This window comes from Tachysurus vachellii, chromosome 7 (assembly GCF_030014155.1).
Source record: "Tachysurus vachellii isolate PV-2020 chromosome 7, HZAU_Pvac_v1, whole genome shotgun sequence".
Classification (NCBI taxonomy): Eukaryota; Metazoa; Chordata; class Actinopteri; order Siluriformes; family Bagridae; genus Tachysurus; species Tachysurus vachellii.
In genome coordinates this window covers 20,171,465-20,198,772 of record NC_083466.1, presented here as the reverse complement: position 1 = coordinate 20,198,772, position 27,308 = coordinate 20,171,465, and the positions used below count along the sequence as shown (strand labels likewise).

The 27,308-nt window shown below is 37.3% G+C and overlaps 2 protein-coding genes and 1 pseudogene across 3 annotated transcripts in view; 1 reads left to right on the top strand and 2 right to left on the bottom strand.

Moving 5' to 3' along the window:
• Positions 1–17,502, bottom strand: part of LOC132848813 (E3 ubiquitin-protein ligase TRIM39-like) — a 62,903-nt gene extending 45,401 nt beyond the window's left edge. The window contains exon 1 of the mRNA XM_060874837.1: positions 17,354–17,502. The gene's annotated coding sequence lies outside the window, so the exon portion shown is untranslated. The remainder of the gene's footprint in view (positions 1–17,353) is intronic.
• On the bottom strand, positions 8,191–16,547 carry LOC132849228 (E3 ubiquitin-protein ligase TRIM39-like; annotated as a pseudogene).
• Positions 17,503–20,963: 3,461 nt separating the features above from the next.
• On the top strand, positions 20,964–26,529 carry vbp1 (von Hippel-Lindau binding protein 1). Of its 2 annotated transcripts, none has more exons than XM_060874828.1 (6): positions 20,964–21,110; positions 22,121–22,245; positions 23,451–23,517; positions 23,681–23,779; positions 24,541–24,679; positions 25,895–26,529. In XM_060874828.1, exons 1-6 carry the CDS (start codon positions 21,030–21,032, stop codon positions 25,969–25,971), a joined length of 588 nt encoding a protein of 195 aa, XP_060730811.1. In that variant the 5' UTR covers positions 20,964–21,029; the 3' UTR covers positions 25,972–26,529. The 2 variants fall into 2 exon arrangements, with proteins under 2 accessions (XP_060730811.1, XP_060730812.1); XM_060874829.1 differs by having other exon boundaries at positions 21,047–21,169.
• The last annotated feature ends 779 nt before the right edge of the window (positions 26,530–27,308 follow it).

The following is a 27,308-nucleotide window of genomic DNA, read 5'->3' as shown; positions in this document are numbered from 1 at the left end:
ACATGTCCTTAGCCCTGTCTTTGTTTTATGTAGCACCATGATCCTGGAGAAATGTTGTCTCATTTCACTATGTACTGCAACAGCTATATATTGTTGAAATGACAATAAAAGCTTCTTGACTTAACTTGAAGTGCTGCATCCCAAGATACTCTTCCTGCTTCTCATGGAGGATGACGTGTTCTTGTCACCACTCTGATTGACTGCCCACATTTAGGGCTTTTGTTGCCGTACATTGCTTTCACATGTTCCTCTGCTTTCCAAAACAGGAGTGTTGATAGTGCTAGTTGTGAGAGAAGTGTGATTAGGCTGCATGTAGCCTAAATAATAGTATCACCCAGCCACTCTCAGCAAAGTTTTATTTTATGTGATTGAAACTAACAAGGGGGGGCACGGTGGCTTAGTGGTTAGCACGTTCGCCTCACACCTCCAGGGTCGGGGTTCGATTCCCGCCTCCACCTTGTGTGTGTGGAGTTTGCATGTTCTCCCCGTGCCTCGGGGGGTTTCCTCCGGGTACTCCGGTTTCCTCCTCCGGTCCAAAGACATGCATGGTAGGTTGATTGGCATCTCTGGAAAATTGTCCCTAGTGTGTGAGTGCGTGAGTGAATGAGAGTGTGTGTGTGTGTGCCTGCGATGGGTTGGCACTCCGTCCAGGGTGTATCCTGCCTTGATGCCCGATGATGCCTGAGATACGCCTGACCCAAGGTGGTTCAGATAAGCGGTAGAAGATGAATGAATGAATGAATGAATGAATGAATGAAACTAACAACAACGTGCGACAAGTCAAAAACAAAAATGATGACAATTTAAGAAACATGTATTTTATTCTATTACTTCTACTTTCGGATGTTCCCGTTAGTGCTCCTTCCTGATCCTGTCCATCCTCATCACTTCTAAATAGAACCTCAATATCCTCATCTCTGCTACCTCCATCTCTGCCTCATGTCTTTTCCTCACTGCTACAGTCTCTAACCCATACAGCATAGCTGGTCTCACTACTGTCTTTTACACCTTTTATTTGATTCTTGCTGACACTCTTCTGTCACACACAACACTCCTGACACTTTTCTCCACTCACTCCAACTCACCTGCACTCGTCTCTTAACCTCTTTTCTACACTCCCTGTCACCCTGGACGGTTGACGCCAAATACTTAAACTCCTGCACCTTCTTGACCTCAGCGCCCTGTAACATCACTGTTCTACTTTCCTCCTTCTCATTAATACACTTGTATTCTGTCTGCTTTCCAAATAATTTAAGAAACATTTTTAAACAGTAAATTATTATAAAGTTATTCTTGTTAATCACATCATGTGTTGAGTGTCTGGATCAGGTAGCTATGTTAGTAATGTGGTGATAGAAAGAGCTTTTTTATACTAATAATAACACTTATTTATTTAGTTAATTTTATATTCATCTGTATCAAATAATAAATACATCTGTTTGATGTGTGATATTTGTTGATACTGTTTGAGGTGTGTTTGTGTGTGAGTAAATTTACCACAGCATCATAGTGTTTGTGTGTACAATTGTGATCTTCTTACCAATACTCATGTTTATATCTGTAATGAAGAGGCGGAATCCGATGGAGGAGAAAACATTTGCCGAGATGTTTATTGAAAAACTCAGACAGAAAATAAATCATGAGAGTCAGAGACAAAACCAGAAAACAGACAATAATCCAAATAAACAGAGAGTCAAACAGATGGTGAACAAATCTGAAATCACTAAACACAAAGAGAAAAAACCGGGAAAACAGAACACTGTATTAAACACGAGTAGAACAAACAACAGCTCAGTACAGCAGTAAAATACTAGACAATATATAATACTTCACGACGTAAACTAACGTGAGCAGGATTTAAATGTCCACAAGCACCAGAAGTGACACTGTGACACGAAAGTGTTAGAGCTCTGTCTCCCTCTGGTGGTGAGGACGTGCAAGTGGAACTTTTCAGAATCAGAATCAGAAAGGTCTTTATTGCCAAGTATGTTTTCACATACGAGGAATTTTTTCTAGTAAAGGAGCTCCATAGTGTAAACATATAGCAATGGTAAGACATGAACACATAAATAGTAGACAGTTGTATGTGCAAATTGAAATATAAGTGTGCAAATTAAAGATGTGCAAATTCACATATAGATGTGCAAAATAAAATATAAATGCGTACTTTTACAATATAATAATAAGAATAATAATAATAAATATAGCTGCAAGCAGCGATACCGGGGTCAAGCCGATCAGATGCGCTCAGAACATGTCGCTGATGAACCATACCAAGTTTCGTAGCTACATGGCATTGTATTGGTAAAATACTGAACTTGACGTGAAAATTCAAAATGTGTGTGTGTAAGTGTGTGTAGGTGTGTGTGTAAGTGAGTGTGTGTGTAAGTGTGAGTGTGTGTGTAAGTGTGAGTGTGTGTGTAAGTGTTTGTGTAAGTGTGTGTGTAAGTGTGTGTATGTGTGTGTGTGTGTGTGAGTGAGTGTGTATGTGTGTGTGTCTCTGTGTGTCTGTGTGTGTGTGTAAATGTGTGTGTATGTGAGTATGTGTGTGAGTATGTGAGTGTGCGAGTGAGTATGTGAGTGTGCGAGTGTGGAAACTTGGTATGTTTCATCAGCGACATGTTCTGAGCGCATCTGATCGGCTTGACCCCGTGTGTGTGAGTGTGTGTGCGTCTGTGTGTGTATGTGTCTCTGTGCGTCTGTGTGTGTGTTTGTGTGCGTGTGTGTGTGTGTGTGTGAGTGTGTGTGTGTGTGTGTGTGTGTGTGTGTGTGTGTGTGTGTGTGTGTGTGTGTGAGTGTGTGTGAGTGTGAGTGTGTGTTTGTGTGTGAGTGTGTGTGTGTGTGAGAGAGTGTGTGTGTGTAAATGCGTGTGTATGTGAGTGTGTGTGAGTATGTGAGTGTGCGAGTGTGTGTGTAAATGTGTGTGTAAGTGTGTGTGTTCCTCGTCTGTGTGAGTGTGTGTGTCTGTGTGAGTGTGTGTGAGTGTGTGTGTGTGTGTGAGAGAGTGTGTGTGTGTGTGTGAGAGAGAGAGTGTGTGTGTGTAAATGCGTGTGTATGTGAGTGTGTGTGAGTATGTGAGAGTGCGAGTGTGCGTGTAAATGTGTGTGTAAGTGTGTGTGTTCCTCGTCTGTGTGAGTGTGTGTGTCTGTGTGAGTGTGAGTGTCTGTGTGTGTGTGTGTGTGTGTGTGTGTGTGTGTGTGTGTGTGTGTGTGTGTGTGTTTGAGTGTCTGTGTGTGTGTGAGAGGGTGTGCGAGTGTGTGTGTGTGTGTGTGTGTGTGTGTGTGTGTGTGTGTGTGAGTGTGTGTGTGTGTGTGTGTGTGAGTGTGTGTGTGTGTGTGTGTGTGTGAGAATGTGTGTGTATGTGAGTGTGTGTGTGAGTATGGGAGTGTGCGAGTGTGTGTGTAAGTGTGTGTGTTCCTCGTCTGTGTGAGTGTGTGTGTCTGTGTGAGTGTGAGTGTCTGTGTGTGTCTGTGTGTGTGAGTGTCTGTGTGTGTGTGTGAGTGTCTGTGTGTGTGTGTGTGTGTCTGTGTGTGTGTGAGTGTGTGAGTGTGAGTGTGTGTTTGTCTGTGTGCGTGTGAGAGTGTGTGTGTGTGAGTATGTGAGTGTGCGAGTGTGAGTATGTTTTCGATTGTGAGTAAGTGTGTGTGTAAATGTGTGTGTAAATGTGTGTGTAAGTGTATGTGTATGTGTGTGTGTGTGTGTGTGTGTGAGAGTGTGTGTGTCTGTGTGTGTGAATGTGAGTGTGTGTGTGTGTGTGAGAGTGTGTGTGAGAGTGTGTGTGTGTGTGTAAATGTGTGTGTATGTGAGTGTGTGTGAGTATGTCAGTGTGCGAGTGTGTGTGTAAATGTGTGTGTAAATGTGTGTGTTCCTCGTCTGTGTGAGTGTGTGTGTCTGTGTGTGTGTGTGTGTCTGTGTGTGTCTGTGTGTGTGTGAGAGAAGGTGTGTGAGTGTGAGTGTGTGTGTGAGTGTCTGTGTGTGAGTGTGTCTGTGTGAGTGTGTGTGTGTGTGTGAGTGTGTGTGTGTGTGTGTGTCTGTGTGTGTGTGAGTGTCTGTGTGTGTCTGTGTGTGTTTGTCTGTGTGTGTGAGAGTGTGTGTGTGTGTGAGTATGTGAGTGTGCGAGTGTGAGTATGTTTTCGATTGTGAGTAAGTGTGTGTCTGTAAATGTGTGTGTAAGTGTGTGTGTGTGTGTGTGTGTGAGTGTGTGTGTGTCTGTGTGTGTGTGTGTGTGAGAGTGTGTGTGTGAGAGTGTGTGTGTGTGTGTGTAAATGTGTGTGTATGTGAGTGTGTGTGAGTATGTGAGTGTGCGAGTGTGTGTGTAAATGTGTGTGTAAGTGTGTGTTCCTCGTCTGTGTGAGTGTCTGTGTCTGTGTGAGTGTGAGTGTCTGTGTGTGTGTGTGTGTGTGTCTGTGTGTGTGTGAGTGTGTGTGTGAGTGTCTGTGTGTGTCTGTGTGTGTGTGTGTGTGTGAGTGTGAGTGTGTGTGTGAGTGTGTCTGTGTGAGTTTGTGTGTGAGTGTGTGTGAGTGTGTGTGAGTGTCTGTGTGTGTCTGTGTGTGAGAGAGTGTGTGTGTGAGTATGTGAGTGTGCGAGTGCGAGTAAGTGTGTGTGTGTTAATGTGTGTGTAAATGTGTGTGTAAGTGTGTGTGTGTCCCTCATAAAGACCTTTGTGATTCTGATTCTGATTTTGCAAGAATTTTGCCTCTAGGCCCTACGATTCAGCACGAAATTGGGTATTTGGACTGTTGGTGGCGCTAGACGGTTTGAACTAGACACACCAAAGTTGCTACAGTAACTTCTAAGACTGGCCTCTACATGTGTGCCAAATTTCATAACTTTCCTACGTACGGTTCTATGGGCTGCCATTGACTTCAATGACGGACGGAATAATAATAAGAAGAAGAAGAAGAAAACTAATGATAATAATAGGTGTCTACGCCCCTTCGGGGCTTGACCCCTAATAATAATAATATGACATTTTTATTTAAGTTAACCCAAAAGCAGATGATGTTCTTACAATTTAAAAAATGATGTTGAGCTCAAACGATGAATATGAGAAGAGTTTACAACTTTAGTATTTATTTACTAATATTTATATGTAGATTTGTTTCTATGGTACACAACATAGATCATGGTGCATTTTGTATCAGACAAAAATATTGAAAATATTATATGAAATGTAATGTGACATGTTTCTTATTAAAAAAAGACTTGACATGACATACAGCTAAAAGTATGGTGTCCCATTCTCAGAATTCGTTCTCTGCATTTAACCAATCCAAAGTGCACACACACAGCAGTGAACAAACACACACCATGAACACACCCAGAGCAGTGGGCAGCCATTCATGGGCACCTCAGTCGTGGTATTTCCAGCCCGAGACTCAAACCCACAACCTTAGCGTTAGGAGTTAAATTCTCTAACCAGTCACGACTTCCCCCAAACCCAAAGGTGTCCTGTTAGATTGATCATTTAAATAATAAATAGTTCTGAACATCTACACTTGGTTTTAGTATCCAGTTTTACTTGTGAAGGCTGAATGTGTTGTTAAAAAGGAAAAACCAGCATGAAAATCAGAGAGCTGTCTATGGGAGAAAAGCCTCTGTACTGTAGCAACACTGTTATCATGGAGTGTAAAATCTCTTACATTTACATTTATCACTGTATAATCATTCCCAATGTGACATTTGGTTTGAAGCTCTAGTGCAGAGACATTATTGATGATAAGAACTAACCAGAAGTAAACATTACACTAAACTATTTTTATTTTTACTTTTCTTTTTATTGTGTCTCCTGATATTAAATACACCCCCAAAGGTTAGAGTCCAAATTCCACTGTTCTGTCCCCTTCTGTAAATGTCTCAAGACATGTTGTAATGACTAATGTTGCTTACATAAATACATGTTGTTTACGTTCATGTAGATATAAAAATATGATTAAAATGTAATGTTCCTGTGGGTCAGAGAGCAATATGGATGTAAACAAGCTGTGACATGCGGCTTCTTAAAAACTTATAAACTCTGTATATGTCCAAGAGGCACACACAGTGTTTGTTTTTTTCTTTCTTGTTGAGGTATTTTGTGTTAGTGTTTTTATGTGCCTTCATGTATGTAATGTATTGTGTTTCACTTTATTTTAACAACATGTAATGATGTCGTGAACGAGACTATTTGTTAAGGGATTGTGATTTGTGAAAGTGAAGGTTAACAGAGAGATGTGTATTTGAGTAATAAATGTCTTTATTTTTTAGTTTTCACTGTGCTTTCAGAAACTACAGAGAGAAAGAGAGAGAGAGAGAGAGAGAGAGAGAGAGAGAGAGAGAGAGAGAGAAGTAAAATAACACAAGACATCTGTATGATTGGTGGCCGTTATTTATTGGATCAGTGCAGCTACTGTATACCTTCACTGTTCAGCTTCGTGATTGGATTGAATTCAGCTTCAGATTTTATATGTTAGTAAAACATTGTGTGGAAATAATGAATGTTTCTGAAAGAATGATTTGTTACACCATGTATGTGGAAAAGTGATGAGTATAAAACTCTGTGTCTATCAGAGGGAATGTTGTTGTTTTGCTGGACAAAGAAGGCTGAGAGATTTATAATCATACAGTTAAAAAAGAATTTAAAAACACACAGTTACAAACAGATGAAACATTTCACTGACCAATCAGGTAGCACTTACACTATGAATATTAATGAAGCTGCCTCTGCTGTCCATCCTTTTAGAAATTTGCTTATTAATGCTGATTTTAAAGAGATTTTAACCTGAGATTTTTATTTTCTAAATAAAATATGAATCTGATTGTGTTTGTGTTTGATGACATTTTAAAGAGAAACAGAGTTTAGTTTGTTTTTATCTACACAGACATCAGCAGCTGAACTTTATACATTTTATTGATCAAATTAAATTCTGCAGTAAAAATCAGAGTAAACTGTAAATGATCTTTATTTATATGTGTAACCCTTTCACCACCAGGCTCGGTATAATAAGGGAGTAACTATTTTATATACAGAGACACCTTCAATTTGTTTTAGAAGCTTCCCAGAAAACAAAATAATCGAATAACTCCAAATATGTTCCCTAAGTTACCAGTTAACGTGTAAGTATTTTTCTAATGCATTGTTTTACCATGGAGAAATGATACACACACAAATGTATTTTAGGCTTTTTGTATTTAATAAATGAAAAAATATTAACATAGGATTACCCAGTAGATATAAAATAATGTTTTAGATTAAAGTTTTAACCTCAAGTCAGAATGCACTCAGTGTTTTAGATGTGAGCTTGCAATTAAGATTGATGGTGCATGTTGGAGCTCATATCCTTAGGAAAATACATTGTATTCGATAATCCTAGCAGTATGAAGAAATCTCTCGTCCTCACAGATTAAGGAGCAATGAAGATGTGCACACAGAATCCCACTTCCCTGGCTGTTGTCCTCAACGCAGGTGAGTGCTGAATCTTCGTCGGCAACAGGAAGACTTGCAAGTGCTAACTTTAGCTTAGCTTAGCTTAACTCTCTCAGCTCTGTCCACGGAAACACAGGTCAATTCACTCTCTCGCAGTGCAGGTTGTCCACGAACTCCTCTGCGGTCCACTGGAGCAAGGAACAGTTTTCAAAGCTTGTTGAAACACGTCTCTAATCACTTGTTTTAACTATTTTCGGGGACACACGCCTTCTGTGGCCATCGGCATCACATGTTCAGTCCTTCGCGCTTTTTCGATTGCTCGCTCTCTCTCTCTCTCTCTCTCTCTCTCTCTCTCTCTCTCTTTCTCTCTCTCTCTTCTACACTTCCAGTCTTATGTAGTACTTACATAGTACACTCGGAGCATCATGGGATAACAACAAATGAATTACACCTGGGTTTTTTCATCTTATAAATAAACTATGAATTAATCCAACTATTTATAATGTAACAAAAAACACACCAATTCAGCAAAATAAAATAGATTCCCATAAACAAAAAACAAACACAAAATATCCTGATTGCTGGATAATCAGGTTATTAATATGTGATTTGTAATGACAAAGTTCACATAAAAGACAGACTGTAGGATTACAATTAAAACCAGGTATTAAAATAATATGTACAGCATTTTAAAAAAAAATGTGTTTCTAAAATTTAACCAAAAAAGTAAACAAATTCTTTTTACTCTCACGATCTGATGATCAAATTTGGGAGGATTCAATTCATTAAGTCTTAAATACAGGAGAGATGATCAGTGGTGCTGAATTTTTACCTCCTTTATTTAAATAAAGACTGAAGTATGGATAGAGTTTCTCAGTGAAAATCTGACCAGTGAAAGAGTAGATACAGTATGAGATCTGGACTTCACATCATAAAAGGAGACCAGACCCTCCTCATAATCCACAAACACCCCCACAACCTCCACCTTCTCTCTCAGTGTGAGGGGGACAGATGGACTAGCAAGAGCCTTATACTGATTCTCATTCCTCAGCCACACAGTCCAGAATCCATTCTCAGGAGTCAGTGTAATATTCCCCTTCCTGTTAATGTTCTCTGTGGCCACTCCAAAATCCCAGTCAGTTTTCCCTCTGACCTGCACCTCATAATAAAATCTCCCTGAAGAGAAACTCTGATTTCCCAGAACAGATGCACAATAATTAAATCTCTGTGGTGTATCAGGGAGATTCTGTGGTTTATCTCCATGTGTCCCTTGTTTTCCCTCAGCAGATAGTTTGGGATGAGAGTTTGGGATGAGCTGTATCAGGATCCAGAGTCACATCCACTAAGAGAAATACACAGTGTGTGATATGACTAAACTGGTAAAAATATTAAATCATCATCCAGTGGATCAGATTCATTATTGATTTATAAAAGGATTTCTAGAAGATTTTTTTAAAAGCTTTCTTTAAAAATGAAATAAACTTGTACAGTTTATAATAGGAGTCTGTTAAAGATAAGAAATATAAAATGTTTCCTTCTGATATTTTAGTGATTTGTTTTTTGTTTGTAATTTTTGTTTTTCAGGAAATACACAGAATGAGTCACAGAACATGAGAGAAAAACATTTGAGGTAAAAACCTTGAGTGTCTTTAGTGATAAATATCTGTTTTACATTTAGAAATAAAACATGTGACTCTCAAGTGATTGAGAGAAACTGTATGTTTTTAAATTCTTTTTTAATCTGTATGATTATAAATCTCTCAGCCGTCTTTGTCCAGCAAAACAACAACATTCCCTTCTGATAGACAAATAGTTTTATACTCATCACTTTTCCACATACATGGTGTAACAAATCATTCTGTCAGAATCATTCATTATTTCCACACAATGTTTTACTAACATCTAGAATCTTTCATTTCTACAAGTGAAGCTGGATTCAATCCAATCATAAAGCTGAACAGTGAAGGGGAAAGAACAGTGATTTACTCCATGTCGTGGAATTTGGACTCAAACCTTTGGGGTTTTATTTAATATCAGGACACAAAACAGTACAACACACCACAGGCTCGATTGTCTTTGCCTAGCACTGAGTAACATGGACAATAAACTTCACTTTTCTATGTTGAACTTGAGCACTGAAATTTTTCAGAATAACTGAAAACTTAAATACTGAATCTGAAAATAATTTTTTTGAAAATCTGAATTATAAAATATGAATCTCTGAATATCTAAAAAATGTAAATTAAATCTTAAATCTAAATTTTAACTCCTGTAAACTGATTCACATAACTTAATAGAAAATATGAACATTTTGATATGAAAAGTAAATTAAAAGTATGTAGTGTAACATTTACTTCCAGTTAGCTCTCATCAACAATAACGTTTCTGCACTAAAGCTTCTACCAGTTACTTTATAAAATCATTTCTCCTGTGTTTATGTGACTCATACTATTTATGGTTTTACAAATCATCACGTTTAATAAATAAGCATCAGGATGTCACATGTGTGTAGATTTGGTGTGAATGAGTTTGCTTCCAGATATTTTTTAAATTAAAATAATTGAAATAAAATCAGCTTTGTAAGGTTTACAGTGTCTCTACATAATTCCCATCATCTTATCTAGCATTCAATCAATCTACTGATTCCATCCATCCATTCATGTCTAATCTATCTGTTGTCCACAAGAATTTATGATTGTTTCATTAAAAATATTACACAGAGCATAAGTCCAAATGAAGGCAGACTGTAACTGATTAAAACATATAAACTTCATTTATTTTATTTATTTGGTGTTATTTCTTTGGGGCAGTGGTAGTTAAAGTGGTTAAGTCTCTGTGTTGATGATCAGAAGATTGGGGTTAAAGTTGCCCCTGCTGGGCCCCTGAGCAAAAGGCCGTCTGTTCCAGAGGTGCTGCTTCTTCTTATAGTGAGATTTTAACATTTTAGTATCTATATGATGAAGACAGAGGAGAATCTACACTCCTGGTTTCTGCCCCTGGGACACCAGTGGATTTTCCTAGAGTCTGTACTTCTGAACTTACTGTAGCTTGTTCAAATACATAATGCCTTGTTTCTGTGTTTTGTCACAATAAAATGATCCATATGAATTCAGTGAAATGTTGATGAGCTTGACAGGTATGTATTGTGTTACCTGATAGAATACTGAATAATCACATTGTAAATGTTTCCTCTCAAGTTTTTTAGTTATTTGTTTGTTTACTTGTTTGTTTTGTAGAGTTTTACGCTAAAAGGTAAACGTTTGGGAAAATGATGAAGATTGAAGAAATCACAAATCACACCACCATAAGCGGATATACTCATTTACACACACACTCACACACACACACACACACACACACACACACACACACACACACACACACACACACACACACACACACACACACACACACCACATATTCTCAAACACACTCTCTCTCTCTCTCTGTGCTACATGAAGCTCTTTCTGTCATTAGTGTGAACATGTGGAGGTTTTCCTGATTCTGATGAGAAATATTAAAATATAACTTTACTTTAATTATATATTTGAGTTTGTGATTTTTATCACTCAGGAAAGACAGAAAGAGTCACAGAACATGAGAGAAACACATTTAAGGAAAAATCTTGATCCTGATGGACAAAATAGTTCAGTAATAGTCTCTATATAATAAACTGTGTCTGTAGTTTAGGGCTGAAAATCACAGGCCTGAATTTCTACATGTTTTATTTAACTAATACAAAAAATATTTTATAATATTATATTATAGAACACATTCATGGCTTTTATGTTCAAGCTTATTTGTAAATGACAGAAACACTGCATGGTGTAAAAACTCTTTTCTAACTGCAGGAGTTTAAAACTCTCACCTTTTGTACAGCATAAAGATTACATTTACCACTGATAGTCAAAGAAATCAATCTTTTATCATGCAGTTAATAAAGGTATGAAGTTAATCTCTCTACAAACATACATCTGTTCCTGAATTATTTTATTAGTGAAATGTAAGAAGATGATCAGTGTTTCTAAAGTAGAAAAGGGTTTAAGGGCTTTAGTACATGACAGTAATAAGGAGCTATAGTGAGGAGGATAATGAGACACTTTAATACTCCTTTTATCTGGAGAGATCTACAGATGAAAATAAGTCTGATGATGCAGTGGTGTAATGCTGATATGTACATTTTAATATGAGAGGAAATCAGAAAGCTCACTGTACCTGCATACTGCTGAATCCTCTTCAGTTCTGTGGAAACTAATTACAACAAAACATCACTGTCATTAGATTTCAGATCAGTATATTTAAAAATATATCTAAAACATCTACTTTAGTCTATTATTAGAGACTTTTTTATCAAATCTAAAGTACAAAATAATTTCTCACCTGTTTCCTTTAACTTGTTATTGAGCGTTTTAGTGAGTTTCTCATTCAGAGTCTGCTGAAGCTGAGACAGAGCTGTCCTCACAGTGTCCCCACTCACATCAGTGTTAATACTGATCTCAGTCCAGTTCTTGGTGTGTGGAGGGCTGCACATGGTGGAGTAAATCTACAGTAGAGCGGGAGAGAGGAGAAATCCCTCAGCATGGTGAGTGTTGTTCTGTGATGTTCTGCATTGTCAGTGAGCAGAGAAAAGAACACTGACCTGTAGGAGGTGGAGATGCTCCTCAGTGTGTGAGAGCTGCTCCAGCTCAGTGTCTCTCCTCTTTAGCACACTGATTTCCTGCTCCAGCTCTTTAATGAGTCCTTCAGCCTGCGTCTCTGCTGCTTTCTGCTTCTCCTCCATCACCTTGAGCAGCTCAGCCTGACTTCTCTCAATGGAGCGAATCAGAGCAGTGAAAACTTCAACACTGTCTGCTTTCTCTTTCTCTGTGCTTCTCTAAAGGAGGAACACATTTTTACTTCCATCAGATAACACTGAATATTGAACTTTGTTAATTTCTACAAAATAAATAAAACTGAACTTATAGGCTATGAACTTGTCATGTTTGTACACACTTTGCTTTGCTCTGCTGAGTGTTTGATCTCTTTTATCTTCTTCAGTCGGTCCTGAATCATCTGCTGCACATCTGTCTGTGTTTCCACCAGCTGAGTCTGAGGACAGAGAGGAAGATAAATAATTTTGTTAAAAGAGTAATTTGGCTAAATTTAAATTTAAATCACAATCTTCCTATCTGATCTCCTACTGGAAGTTAATCAGTGTTTCTCACCTTCCTCCCTCTGCTCTCCTCCTCTATAGGAACAGTGTTGTGATTCTTGTGGTCTGTCTCAGTGCAGAACTGACACACACACGTCTGATCATCTCTACAGAACAGCTCCAGAGCTCTCTCATGTTTCTGGCATATGTAGTCCTCCAGGTTCTCCACAGGGTTTATAAGCTTGTGTTTCTTAAGTTTGGAAACATGATTATGAGGCTCTAGATGAATTTTACAGAAAGTCAGTCCACAATCCAGACAGGATTTCAGGGCCTTCAGCTTCTCTCCACTGCAGGCATCACAAAGAACCTCAGGTTTGTCAGAATCTCTTTTCTTCTTGAAGTGATCTGCAACCTCTCTCAGTGTTGTATTAATCTTCAGTTCAGGTCTCTTGGTGAATTTCTCTTTACATAATGGACAGTGACAGTGTTGACTCTTGTCCCAGCACTGTGTAAGGCAGCTCTTACAGAAGTTGTGTCCACATGGAGTGGTGACTGGATCAGTGAACACATCCAAACAGATCGAACACAGCAGCTGATCTTCAGACAGGAGACTGCTGGAATCACGAGAAACTAGATTTGATAGAATAGAAAATGTTACACATTGTTGATAAATGGTGTAAATGGAGTAAACTGCATCTGTAGTTTAGGTGTGAAAATCACAGACCAGAATGTCTACAAGTTTTCCTAAACTGTGTAAAGGCACTTGTTGGGGTGTCAGTTACTGTTAGTGTAAAAATGTTATTTTTGTAGAATAGATTCATGAATTTTTCAGTGAATGTTATTTACAAATATATATCTTAATTAAAATAAATCTCAGAAGGGCCTGCATTAAAAATAATCACTGACAGTGAGGTGGGATGAAGCAAAATGATTTCTTCCCAGAGCTGATTATTTTTAAATAAAACTTTTCATGACTGGGTGATTTGAGTTCTTTATTCCACTTATACAGTATGTTACGTCTTAGGATGTATTTGTTTTTGTTTTTTGGCCCACTCTCTCTTGCTTTGTTTGATATTTTGTTATTTTTTCTGTTGTTGGAATTGACATCTCTGCAACAGGATGTTTTTCTTTCTGTTGTAAGTTACAGTTTATCATTCTTTATTTGTTGAGTTCTATTATTGGAAAGGGGTTAGTAGGGAAGGGGTGCCATTTCTACTGTAGGGTGCTCACAATTCAACTTCCATTTAGAGGGATGTACTGTTACTAGTAGCTCGACAGTGAAAGACCTGGGTGTTGTATTAGACAGCAACCTGTCTTTTGAAAATCATATCGCCCATACCACAAAAACAGCCTTCTTCCACCTTAGAAATATTGCCAAGCTGAGAAATATCCTGTCTGTATCTGATGCTGAGAAGCTAGTTCATGCATTCATGACCTCTAGACTGGACTATTGTAATGCGTTACTAGGTGGTTGTTCTGTATCTTTAATAAATAGGCTACAGTTAGTCCAAAATGCAGCTGCCAGAGTTCTTACTAGGACAAGAAAGTATGACCATATAACCCCAATTTTATCATCTCTACACTGGCTACCTGTTAAGTTTAGAATTTATTACAAACTGCTGCTACTTACGTACAAGGCTCTTAACGGTTTAGCTCCCATGTATCTAACTAGTCTTCTAACATGTTACAGTCCTTCACGCTCTCTGAGATCACAAAACTCAGGACTTCTGGTAGTTCCCAGAATATCTAAGTCTACTAAAGGCTGTAGAGCATTTTCATATTTAGCTCCCGAACTCTGGAATAGTCTTCCTGATAGTGCTCGGGGCTCAGACACACTTTCCCAGTTCAAATGTAGATTAAAAACTCATCTCTTTAGTCAGGCATACACATAATACATCCCATTATATTGTGCACTATTACATCAGACTTGCACATTTTATGAACAGCAGATATGTTAATCCCTCTCCACTGCTTCTCTCTTTCTCCCCATCCCGAGGCATCCAGACATTGTACCAGCTCAGATCGTCTTCCATGCGATGAAGATTTTGGACCTTCACTGAGACGAGGCCGACTCAATGAATCCTGGGGCATCTAGAGATCTACCAGCTCCAGTTAGATACTAAAGAGGAGATGTGAACTCCATGTGATCTTTTGCAACAATACAACATTTGTTTGATTGTATACTTATAATCACACCCTCCACTGTCACCCATATGAGGATGAGGTTCCTTTACCGTCTAAGGGAGTTTTTCCTTGCCACTTTTACCTGAGTCACCTCAGACTTGCTCACTGGGGATAAATACCTACACATTGTGAACTAAATCTATCTAATATTAATCTTGAGTTTTGTATTCTATTAATCTTTAAATTATTCTTTATATTAACCTTTTGTTCTATGTTTATGTTCTGTAAAGCTGCTTTGAGACAATGTCTATTGTAAAAAGCACTATACAAATAAACTTGAATTGAATTGAATTACTTTTTGATCTTGTATTTTCCTGTTTATGTTAGTAATGGAGTTAGTGTATTGTGTATTGTGTTGTAATCTTTGTTTTTTATTTCATTTTGTAGTTTATTTAGTTTCTCCCTAAATTAGTTAGATGGGTTCTGTTTATTGTTTTGTCCTGAGTTTGTGAATAAATGAGCTTTGTTCATTTTGACTTGGTTGTATAGTGACATTCTTTTTTGTGACAGGATTGGGGTTGAGTTGTTGATCCTCACAGTTGACAAACACCACCTTTTATTCTGTTACTCATCCCTCCATCCCCAGACTCCTTTTGTTCCCTGGGAAAGTAACGAAGTATCACTGCTGAGCAAAGTGACACATTTTTCAGCCTGTAGTTTCATGTTAATGTTCATTTACAGATTCCTAGATTATTAATCTTTTATAAGTCTTAGACTTCATCAATATTCAAGAAAAATACTAGATATAACACATTTTTGTGATGTAATATTTTACTATGAAAGCTGCCTGACCTTCTGTGCACGTGACTAGAAGTTATTTGCGACTAGAAATTGTTTTTCCAGAGAGAATTTATGTAAAATATTAGTGGGTCAAGACAAGATGGTGAGACTCAGGATCATAAACAACTTAGGCAGACCTTGGTAAGATCCTGATCAGGAGACAATCAAGCGTTGTGCATCTAGCCAGTGATTGGTGATGTTTTCCTTTCTTCTGTTTTCTGCCTATAAATCATGTCTATATAACCTCAGTGTAATGAATGTTCTAGGCCCTTCCTCTCTCATTATACACGAGGATCGCTGGGTCCTGCTGTGCAGCAGCACAAATACATTGTGAACCTTTTTACTCTTGCTCGTTCTGAACAGTGTGCTATTTTTATTTTCTCATAAACTTCCACAACAATAATCAGTCACAGATTTTGCTAAATATATTATTTGGTAACTATTTTACATCTTTCTTTAACAGTTTCTATGTATTTGTTATTATTTGTATATTTTCTTTTTAGTTTCTACAGAAATTTAACTCAGTTACATAGAGACAGCTTATTTACATGGTTTATTTTTAATTATTAATGGAATTTTTTTCTGCCACTCAGTGTGATGGGAATAAATCAATATCCAAATATTAAAATAGCAAAACTTTTATATACCTATGCTAATAAATACAAATTATAAAGAAAGAAATAAAACAATAATAAATAATATAATTCTAATGAGGTATTTTTTACTTCCTACATTTCATTACATATTTAATTATTGAATTAAATATTGAGATATGTAACTAATAAAGTAATATAAATCCTCCATAGTTACAGGATCAGTGTAAATAAATGTCTTTCTAAGATGTTTGTGTATTATAACACAACTCTTATTCATGTTACATAAGGCGGTTAAGACAATTAAGCCATTCACTGAGATCATTTTTATAACAATTTAGATTATAATAGTGACAGTCCTTCATTAAAACATGTAGAATATCTATAATTACTAAACATACAGAAAACTAATCATGCATAAACTGTATAACTTACATGAGTTTGGTTCTTCCATGCTCCTCCTTCTTCTGCCTTTTGTTTGTGATGAAGATTCAGCCATTTGCTTCCTCTTGTGTTTTTAACCTTTACAGTAAGAAATCACATCATTCAGTCCACACATGTAACAGTATGAGGTTTTACTGATTAGTCTGTTTAACTCAGTTATGTCTGTCTGCAGTGTCAAACCTAATGAATGACACTAAAAGCATTTAGTCTGTGATTTAAAACACATGTAAACATTCTCATCTTCATGAGATTGTAATAAACAGAATTTCACTGATCTTTCTCTCAGCTTTCAGCTCATTAACTGTATCATTCAGTTTCTCACATCCAGATCAGTTTGTAAGTGTTTTTCACCCAGTGCTCACTGCTGTACTTCTATCACACACACACATACACATACACACACACACACACTTTTTCCAGTTTATTCAGAGAAGCTTAAACATTTGTCTTTACACATAAGATATAATTGTAATTTAACTTTTATTTAAACTTTCATGCTGTAATCACTTCAAATCTCTGAACAGTTAATAAAACACTGTAACCTTTGGCCCTGTTTTTCCGTCTCAGTTGGTCACTGATCATTAAAGGCAAAGATTTTCTTTTAAACATAATCAGCTTTCATTAGCATTTATATAATCAGCTTGTATTTTATAATCTGCTTTAATCACCAGCTTTTCTATTTCAGTGTCACAGTGTGTTAGAGACCCTGTTTTTGTCTGACATTGTTAACGTGCAGTTTATTCTGATATATCACACACAGACAAAACCTCTGAAATACACAACACTCACTGAAGTACATAACTTTATTTTACTTGCCTCTTTTCAGGGAGTCAGAATTCACTGCAGTTATAATACTTTCAGATTCGGTGAATATCCTGTAGATAATTTCAGAAATGTATGTAAAATTAAGGATTTCTTCTTGACTAGAGAGCAAACTGTCTTTCACTTTCACTTCAGTCACTTCCTTGTTCACTTCATAGTGGTTGATAAAGGGGCAGTTACACATATGATCACAAAGCAGTTAGTCTTCTTCTGTAATAAGCGTTATGTCCTTTATTTATCCTGCAGATTATTGGGAATTGTCACAGGTGTCTCAATGTGTTTAAATTTATTTTTCTAATTTTTATTTTGTATTCTTTAAAGGAGACTGAACAGATGGAAGATGTGATATATTTTTGCACATGCTATTTAAATGAAGGCCATTCTTATGGTATAATCATTGACCTGATGTCCTCTTTGGTATAAACATTATAAACATTATTTTCACAATCATAATGTCAAATAATAATAAACAACAATTTAATCGAATTGGATTACAATTAAAACCAGGTATTAAAATAATCTGTACAGCATTTTAAAAGGAAATATGTATTTCTAAAATTTAACTAAAAAAGTAAACAATTCTTTTTATTCTCACCATTTGATGATTAAATTTGTGAGGTTTAAATTTTATTCATTCTTAAATACAGGAGAGATGATCAGTGGTGCTGAATTTTTACATCCTTCTTTTAAACCTGGATAGAAGAATGGATAGAGTTTCTCAGTGAAAGACTGACCAGTGAAAGAGTAGATATGAGATCTGGACTTCACATCATAAAAGGAGACCAGACCCTCCTCATAATCCACAAACACCCCCACAACCTCCACCTTCTCTCTCAGTGTGAGGGGGACAGAGGGACCAGGACAAGTCTTATACTGATTCTTATTTCTCAAGATCACAGTCCAGAGTCCATCCTGAGAAGTCTGTGTAATCTTCCCCTTCCTGTTAATGTTCTCTCTCGTGACTCCTAATGTCCATTTAGTTTTCCCTCTGACCTGCACCTCATAATAAAATCTCCCTGAGGAGAAACTCTGCTTTCCCAGAACACAGAAACTTGTAGAGAGTCAAGAAGCTTTTATTGTCATTTCAACCATATATAGCTGACGCAGTACATAGTGAAATGAAGCAAAGTTCCTCCAGGATCATGGTGCTACACAAAACAAAACGGAGCTACATAGAACAACACAGAGCTAAGGACTTAAAGAAAGTTGTCCTAGCCACATTAATTGCAACCTGTGCAACTTAGTGCAAACTTCCAAGACAAAAGACAGTGCAGAAAGATAAAAAAAAAACACTACAGGTCAAAAAACTGAACATTGTACAAAACATTAAATCTCTGTGGTGTATCAGGGACATTCTGATGTGTGTCTCCATGTGTCACAATGTGTTACTTGTTTTCCATCAGCAGACAGGATGAGATGTGGACTTGCTGTATCAGGATCCAGAGTCACACTGAGAGAAACACGCAGTGTGTGATGAGTAAACAGGTAGAAAATATTAAATTGTCATCCAGTGGATTGTCATCAATTGTCATATTCATAAGTATTTATAAGAGGATTTGTAGAAACTTTAATAATGGGTCACTTTTTTTAAAAATCACTTGGAAAAAAGTCAAACATGAAAAATATAAAATATTTTCCTTTTAAAAGTTTACTTTAGTGATGTATTTGTGTTTATTTTTTGTCAATCGGGAAAAACAGAGTCACAGAACATGAGGAAAATATTTGAGGAAAAACTTGATCCTGATGGACAAAAAGTAGGATAATAATCTCTGTACAGTAAACTGTGTCTAGTTTATGTCTGAAAATCATTACACGTTTTCCATATACAATTACATTACAAATACAATTGTATTAAAGACAGTTGTTTAATGTGTCATTTAGTGTTAGTCTAAAAGTTTGTTCATGAATTTTAAGCTCAGGCTTATCCATAAATTATAGGAACACTGGGGTTTTTTTTTAATCTTTTCTAACTGCATGAGTATAAAACACTCACTTTTTGGCCATCATGAAGATTTTTACTTTTCTGTACAAACACATCTGTTCCTGCATTATTTTATTAGTGAAATGTAAGAAGATGATCAGTGTTTCTAAAGTAGAAAAAGGGTTTAAGGGCTTTAGTACATGACAGTAATAAGGAGCTATAGTGAGGAGGATAATGAGACACTTTAATACTCCTTTTATCTGGAGAGATCTACAGATGAAAATAAGTCTGATGATGCAGTGGTGTAATGCTGATATGTACATTTTAATATGAGAGGAAATCAGAAAGCTCACTGTACCTGCATACTGCTGAATCCTCTTCAGTTCTGTGGAAACTAATTACAACAAAACATCACTGTCATTAGATTTCAGATCAGTTATTGGTATTTTTTATTCAGATTTGGCAAACATTTTATAAAACAGTCTATTTTTGAGATTTTCAAACCAAAATAATTTCCCACCTTTCAGTCATTCATTCATTTTCCAGAGATGCCAATCAACCTACCATGCATGACTTTGGACCCACCTGTTTCCACTCAATTTGTCCTTGAGTGTTTTAGTGAGTTTCTCAGTGAGAGTCTGCTGAAGCTGAGACAGAGATGTCCTCACAGTGTCCCCATTCACATCAGTGTCTGTGGAAAATAATTAGAATAAAGAAAACTTCAACACTGTCGGCTTTTTCTTTCTCTGTGCTTCTCTGAACACAGGATATGTTCCATGGTATGTTTTAGCCTAGTGGTTAAGGTGTTGGGCTACCAATCGGAAGGTTGTGAGTTCGATTCCTATGTCCACCAGGTTCCCACTGCTGGGCCCCTGAGCAGGGCTCTTAACCCTCAATTGTTAAGTTGTATAAAAATGTAAGTCTCTCTGTATAAGGGCGTCTGCTAAATAATGTAAATGAACACATTTTCACTTCCATCACACTGAATAGTAAACTGGTTCAATGCAGTTTGTTCGTTCCCACAAAATAATAATAAAACTACTGAATGTATCAGCTATAAACTCATGTCATGTTTCCTCCCCGGTCCAAAGACATACATGGTAGGTTGATTTGGCATCTCTGGAAAATTGTCCCTAGTGTGTGATTGCGTGAGTGAATGAGAGTGTGTGTGTGCCCTGCGATGGGTTGGCACTCCGTCCAGGGTGTATCCTGCCTTGATGCCCGATGATGCCTGAGATAGGCACAGGCTCCCCGTGACCCGAGGTAGCTCAGATAAGCGTTAGAAGATGAATGAATGAATGCAGAAAACTTCAACACAAAATAAGAATGAAACTACTGAATGTATCAGCTATAAACTCATGTCATGTTTGTACACACTTTGCTTCACACACTGAGTGTTTGATCTGTTTTATCTTCTTCAGTCGGTCCTGAATCATCTGCTGCACATCTGTCTGTGTTTCCACCAGCTGAGTCTGAGGACAAAGAAGAAGATAAATAATGTTGTCATATATTTTTTATTTTTAGTTGTAAGTAAGTGTATATATATATATATATATATATATATATATATATATATATATATATATATATATATATAATTTATTTATTTAATTTATGCCCACTAATTACTTCTCTACCTTCCTCTTCCTCTCAGATCTGACACACAATATAATAATGAGAGTTTATGCTAAAGCTGAGCTGAGACGGTCATATCTACGTAAAAGAGGAAGCGCTCTGGCTCTTTCCAAAATGGCGGCCACCATAGAAAACAGCAGTGCTGGAGCTGCGAATAAGAAAAAACATTTAGGAATCCCTGAAGCAGTGTTTGTAGTGAGTAATCACCGGTCATACTGATGTAAAGGATGTGTGGAGTAAACACGGGTCTTGTTGTAAGCGTGGTACACGTTTTTAGAGTAGAGACCGTGGAGATTATCCGTTAGCTTAGCGCATTGTGCTAACACGGTTCAGTAGCTGAAGTTCCCCCGTGTCCTTTTAAGGCTGTGGCTCATCGTGGCTAATGTGCTAAAGCTAACTGTATTATAAACAATAGACTTGGTCTTGGGGATATTTTTTAGTTTGTTGTTGCTATTGGAGACTCAGCTTAACTTTGATCAAATGAATTATTTCTGATCGTTAAACTGTTTTCTGGGTTATTTTTCTTTATTGTGTTAAAAAGCTCTTTCTGATTCTGATTCTGTTTACTGCTCTGCAGATCTGTGTATAATTTGTGTAATAAAATGTATAATTTGATGTGAGCAGAAAAATAATAGAAGGTGAAAAAGTGAAATATTGTGACCGAGTGAAACTCTAATTTAAGTGTGAATGGGTATAAACGTTCCTTTCTATCCTAATGCTAATCCATATACTGTATAAGTGCCTAAGAAAACTGTCAGGACAAAACCACAATTAGGTAGGAGACAGTACATTTTATTATTTAAACAGTTTAGTAATGATTTATTTTCTTGTTGACGAGTTCAGACTTAGTTTCAAGCAGCTTAAGGACTTGACAGCACCATGATTCAAGCTCACAACCTCCTGATCACTAGTCCAGAACTTTAACCACTACATCACGTGATGAATAATAGTTCAACTCGAGCAGTATTAGAGGCATGAAAAGGAATGATAGTGTGATTAAATATGATTAAAATGTATGTCCTCTCTTCTCAAACACCGTTACTGTTTTTCTTATGAATTGCATTGGGTGCAGGGTCAGGATTTGCATATTATTGGATGTTAATATCGATATGGTGTACTTATTGGAGAGGTTATTTTATATTATTTGGGACAAAACACACATCCTGAAGGTTTGCTGAAAGACTGTTGTTCTCTTGCTCTTGTAGGAGGATGTAGATTCGTTTATGAAGCAACCCGGCAATGACACAGCAGATGCCGTACTGAGGAAGCTTGATGAACAGTACCAGAAATATAAATACATGGAAGTCAACCTGGTTCAGAAAAAAATGAGGTTTGGAGAATCCTTCTCTTCTGAGATATTGCTCATTGTTGGGAGGGTTACATAAAAATGTAAGAATCTGATGAATTTGCATTAAATATACATTTACAGTAAGGCTACATGCTTTTTGAGGATTTTTGTTGTTCGGTCAATTAAAAAATGTTGATCTTTCCAGAATTTTAACAGTGAGGGTTTTTTTTTTTAGCTATTTTAATTTCTGGCCAAACAACAGACCGTTCATCATTTCTGCAGTCGGTAACTCCAGAATGGCTGTCTGTCATAGTAAGATCTATGAAGAAGATTCTTTAATAGATATAATAGCAACCACACCATGAAATGAAAAATAACCTTCTTTGGATCTCAAGTGCATTTTTATCATTTTAATAAAAAATATGGTGGGTTTTTAATTACCACTGACTTCATATCAGAAATATACATCATTCTAGTTTGTGTTTCTCTCCCGTAACTGTATTGCAGTAGTGGCATCTCCTGTCTAATCACAGCATTAAGGTGCCCTCAGTGGTGCGGTTGGATTAAGACCAAGGCCTAAATGCATATTTTACTAGGAGACATTTCAATTCATATGAAGAAATATCCTTTCTATTTTCTCATTGGCTCTTTGATTCTTGATTGCTACTGCACTGATTATTAAACCTAAAATTATTGCTACAATATTCTTGGTGTTAAAATCACTAAAATACGTGCAGCTCACAGCTGTCCCTGATTATAACATTGCTTACTTTAAGGACTAGTTGCACTGTTTATCACTGACTTAAGATTTTTCATTTTCCATCTGGCAAAAGTTGCTCCAGAGTGATTGTGATTTTTTTATTATAATTTTTTTTTATAAATATAGCAGAGTATCTTCTTTACACACATCATGGTTGGTCTGTTTAAAGAGTATTTAAAATATTATTAGGAGGTGATATCTCTGTACCTCTGCATGGATACCCCAGGTCCACCAAGCTGCCACTGCTGGGCCCCTGAGCAAGGCCCTTAACCCTCAGTTGCTCAGTTGTAAGTCACTCTGGATAAGGGTGTCTGCTAAATGCCGTAAATGTAAATATCAGACGACCCAACCACAACCACCAGTTGGAGCTGTAATGCTTTCAAAACTTGTATTGAAGTGTGAAACACTGTTTCAGAATGTGGATCACTGCTATATACAATGTTAGATTTTTCAGTTTAAGATGTTTTTTTTTTTTTTTCTCATTCAGGTTGAAAAGCCAGATTCCGCAGATCAAGCAGACATTAGAAATCTTACGGCACATGCAGAAGAAAAAGGTAAATTCACCAGAATTATTTCAGTCTCATGGACGACTTTTTTTAAAAATCAGTCGTTCTCCGTCTTTATCTCTAGTCTCACAGCTTCATGACTATGAACAGTCCATCTCCTGATTTATGCAATATGTATAGATATTAGTTATATGTCCATTTCTAATTACAGGACACTACAGATCCAATGGAGACACATTTCCTATTGGCGGATAATGTGTACTGCAAGGCCTCTGTCCCACCTACAGATAAAGTGTGTTTGTGGCTTGGGGTAAGTCCTCGGACACACTTCTGCAGGACCGTGCCAGATTAAACACCAGCTTTTTACTACAATATTGTAATGTTGTTTTGGACAGAAGATTCAAAGTGGTGTTGGTTTGTTGTCTGATGTTATAAATTCTCAGACCATTTACTACACCACAATTTAATATACCAGAGAGCCAAAAACAAAATGGGTGAGATATAGCCATGGATGTCTAGCAGAAGAATATATATATATTCTATAAACTCTTCTGCTCTTTTGTGTAGACAGCTTTTTATTCCCTCACATGATAGCACTAAAGGTGAGGATAGATTATTGAAGAAATTAAAATGTGACTTTTACTGAATAAAAGCATAGAAGTTTTACAATTTGATGTACTTTATTCCATGTTTCATTTCAGAATTCATGACATTAATTATTCATCATCTTTCCTTTTAAGCAAAAAACAATAGGACATGGCTGTTTTAGACTTGTATTAGTCCAGTTAAATGCTGATAAAGCACAGCAACGAACATGTCAAACCACACTTTAATTAGCAGGCTACATATTACATACTATTTCCAACACTTTCTAACTCGTATGTAACATTCCCTTAATAGTTTTTTGGGTTTCCACAACATAACTTAAAATGGCCATGTTAAAGTGAACAATATGACCTGAAGTGTTAAGAAATTCAACAGATCGTATAATCTGAATCAGTCATCTAGTGTGTAAACCAGTTAAAATCATGTTTTTGAGATCTCTTCATTGGTGATCTCTTCTTGTTACAGGCCAATGTAATGTTGGAGTATGATATAGATGAAGCTCAGACACTGCTGGAGAAGAATCTTGGCACGGCTTCTCGAAACCTGGAGTCTCTAGAGGAGGACCTGGACTTCCTCCGAGACCAGTTTACAACCACTGAAGTCAGTATCCTTACAAAGCTGCGTCTCCTGCCTGGTTGAACTTTTTGGCCAATTATTCGCCAAAGAATAGGTTTTAATTCAAATAGATCAGAGGTCATTGTTTTATATGGTCTAACTGAGCGCCGTGTAGTTTTTAACATTGCATGTCTTTTTTTTTTTTTGATTTTCATATTCAACTTGAATGTTCTGATCTAATCACATTAACCTGTTTTAAACAAACATCAGCAAAACAAACAAAACGGGGAAGATGCAAAATGCCAATATGAGAGTTTCTGTGAGAACTCTTCCTTAAACAGAATGTCGATTGTCTCTCCGTGAACTGCTTTTTTGTAAATAGAGTGTTCAACATTTGGATGGGAAATTATGTAGAAATTGTTTATTATTAAAAGGTAAGATCTTTCAAGATCAATTCATTGTTCTCTTATGCAGGTTTCTTTTGTACACGGTTGAACGTGTCTAGTCCTAAATCTGCTCTGCTCATGCACAGATTTGTTTGCTCACAGATGTTATAAGCACAGAACAGATGTTGCTCCTTTTGTCTGATTTGCTGCTTGATCCTAATTGTGCTATGCTCCATTCATTCATTTTCTACCGCTTATCCGAACTACCTCGGGTCACGGGGAGCCTGTGCCTATCCTCAGGCGTCATCGGGCATCAAGGCAGGATACACCCTGGACGGAGTGCCAACCCATCGCAGGGCACACACACTCTCATTCACTCACACAATCACACACTACGGACAGTTTTCCAGAGATGCCAATCAACCTACCATGCATGTCTTTGGACCGGGGGAGGAAACCAGAGTACCCGGAGGAAACCCCCGAGGCACGGGGAGAACATGCAAACTCCACACACACAAGGTGGAGGCGGGAATCGAACCCCCAACCCTGGAGGTGTGAGGCGAACATGCTAACCACTAAGCCACCGTGCCCCCTTGCTATTCTCCAACTTTACAAAATATTTTTTACTAACATGTTGAAGATAAACAGTTCTGGCATATTGTTTGAAGCTTTGATTGTTTTTTGTTTTTGTTTTTTATTTTGTAAAGTAAGAGGTACATTTTTCCATGTTTTTTTTTTTAAGCTAGGAGATTAAGCTAGAAATCTTTATACTGTTATTCAGACTTTTTTATACTCCTTTACAGAATTTAGTGTTTCAATATTTAGAATTCTCTGAGTAAACTTTTATGAGCAAACATAGGCCTTAACATTTTCCTCAGATATGGCACGTGTGTACAACTGGGATGTGAAGAGGAGGAGCAAAGACAACCTTCTTAAATCAGCTGAGAGGTCTTAGAGGAGATGTAACGTTTCCCCATCAGTGAAACACCCCAGTCAGTTTCCCTTCGCACTGTTATCTATTGATTTTGTTACTTTTAAAGTATTTTTTCAAGTAAAAAGGAAATGGAAATGAAACAGAAGTCATAATGTCAGTTTTCTGTTTTTTCATAATCTAGTTGTTTGCTGCATTTTACTGGTTGTTCCACTTTTTCGTTTCTTTTATGCTTACTGACTTGAGTCCAGTGTTCATGACGCTGGTGTCCAATGTTTCCTGTTAATGGGAGAAATGTTCATCTTCTGAAATTGTCAGTGAGACGAGAATTGCTGGCCGAAACGGGTGGGTTACTCTAAAGGGGAAAAGTGTGTTTAATAAACCCGTTCAGGGGAAGCGTATGTTCACTGCTTAACCTTCCCATTTGTCCTGACTTCTTCCGCTTGCGCATATCTCTCTAATCCTTCTCTTAACTCACAGCTCTTACCTCTACTGAAAACTGTACTTCCTCTCCCTTTTTATTCTTATCCAGCTGTATTTATTTGTTAAATTGTATCCATTAAAACTGAATGAGCAACTCAATGAGAATTTAAGGAAAGATACAAAGTGAACAAAATGGTCTGTAAGTTTTTTCCCCATTCTCCTGTATAACTCTGAATTTGGGTGTCATGTTTGAGTCTGTGTGTGTCGCTGTGTGTGTGTCGCTGTGTGTGTGTCGCTGTGTGTGTGTCGCTGTGTGCAGGTCTCTGTGTGTGTCTTGTGTGCAGGTCTCTGTGTGTGTCTTGTGTGCAGGTCTCTGTGTGTGTCTTGTGTGCAGGTCTCTGTGTGTGTCTTGTGTGCAGGTCTCTGTGTGTGTCTTGTGTGCAGGTCTCTGTGTGTGTCTTGTGTGCAGGTCTCTGTGTGTGTCTTGTGTGCAGGTCTCTGTGTGTGTCTTGTGTGCAGGTCTCTGCGAGTCTGGGTCTGTTTGTGTGTGCACACGTTCATTGTGGACTGCAATGAGCTGTTCGTGTTACTGAAAATGAATACTCACTGACCACTTTATTAGGAACATCTGCCTGTTCATTCATGCAATGTTCTGTCTAGAAAATCGTGTCACAGCAGCACAACAAACAATCCTGCAGATACAGTGAGCTTCAGTTTATATTCAACGCAATAATAAACTTAGTTACTCTGTGGCATGGTTCTTGGTGCCAGATGGACTGCTGAGAGTATTTCCATAACAGAAATCATCTGGGATTTTCATACACAACAGGCAGTAATATTTTCACAATGTTATGAATAACAAATAAATGTCCAGCAAGCAGCAGATCTGCAGGTTGCTAACACTTTGTTGATCAGAGAGGCCAGAGAAGCATAGCCAG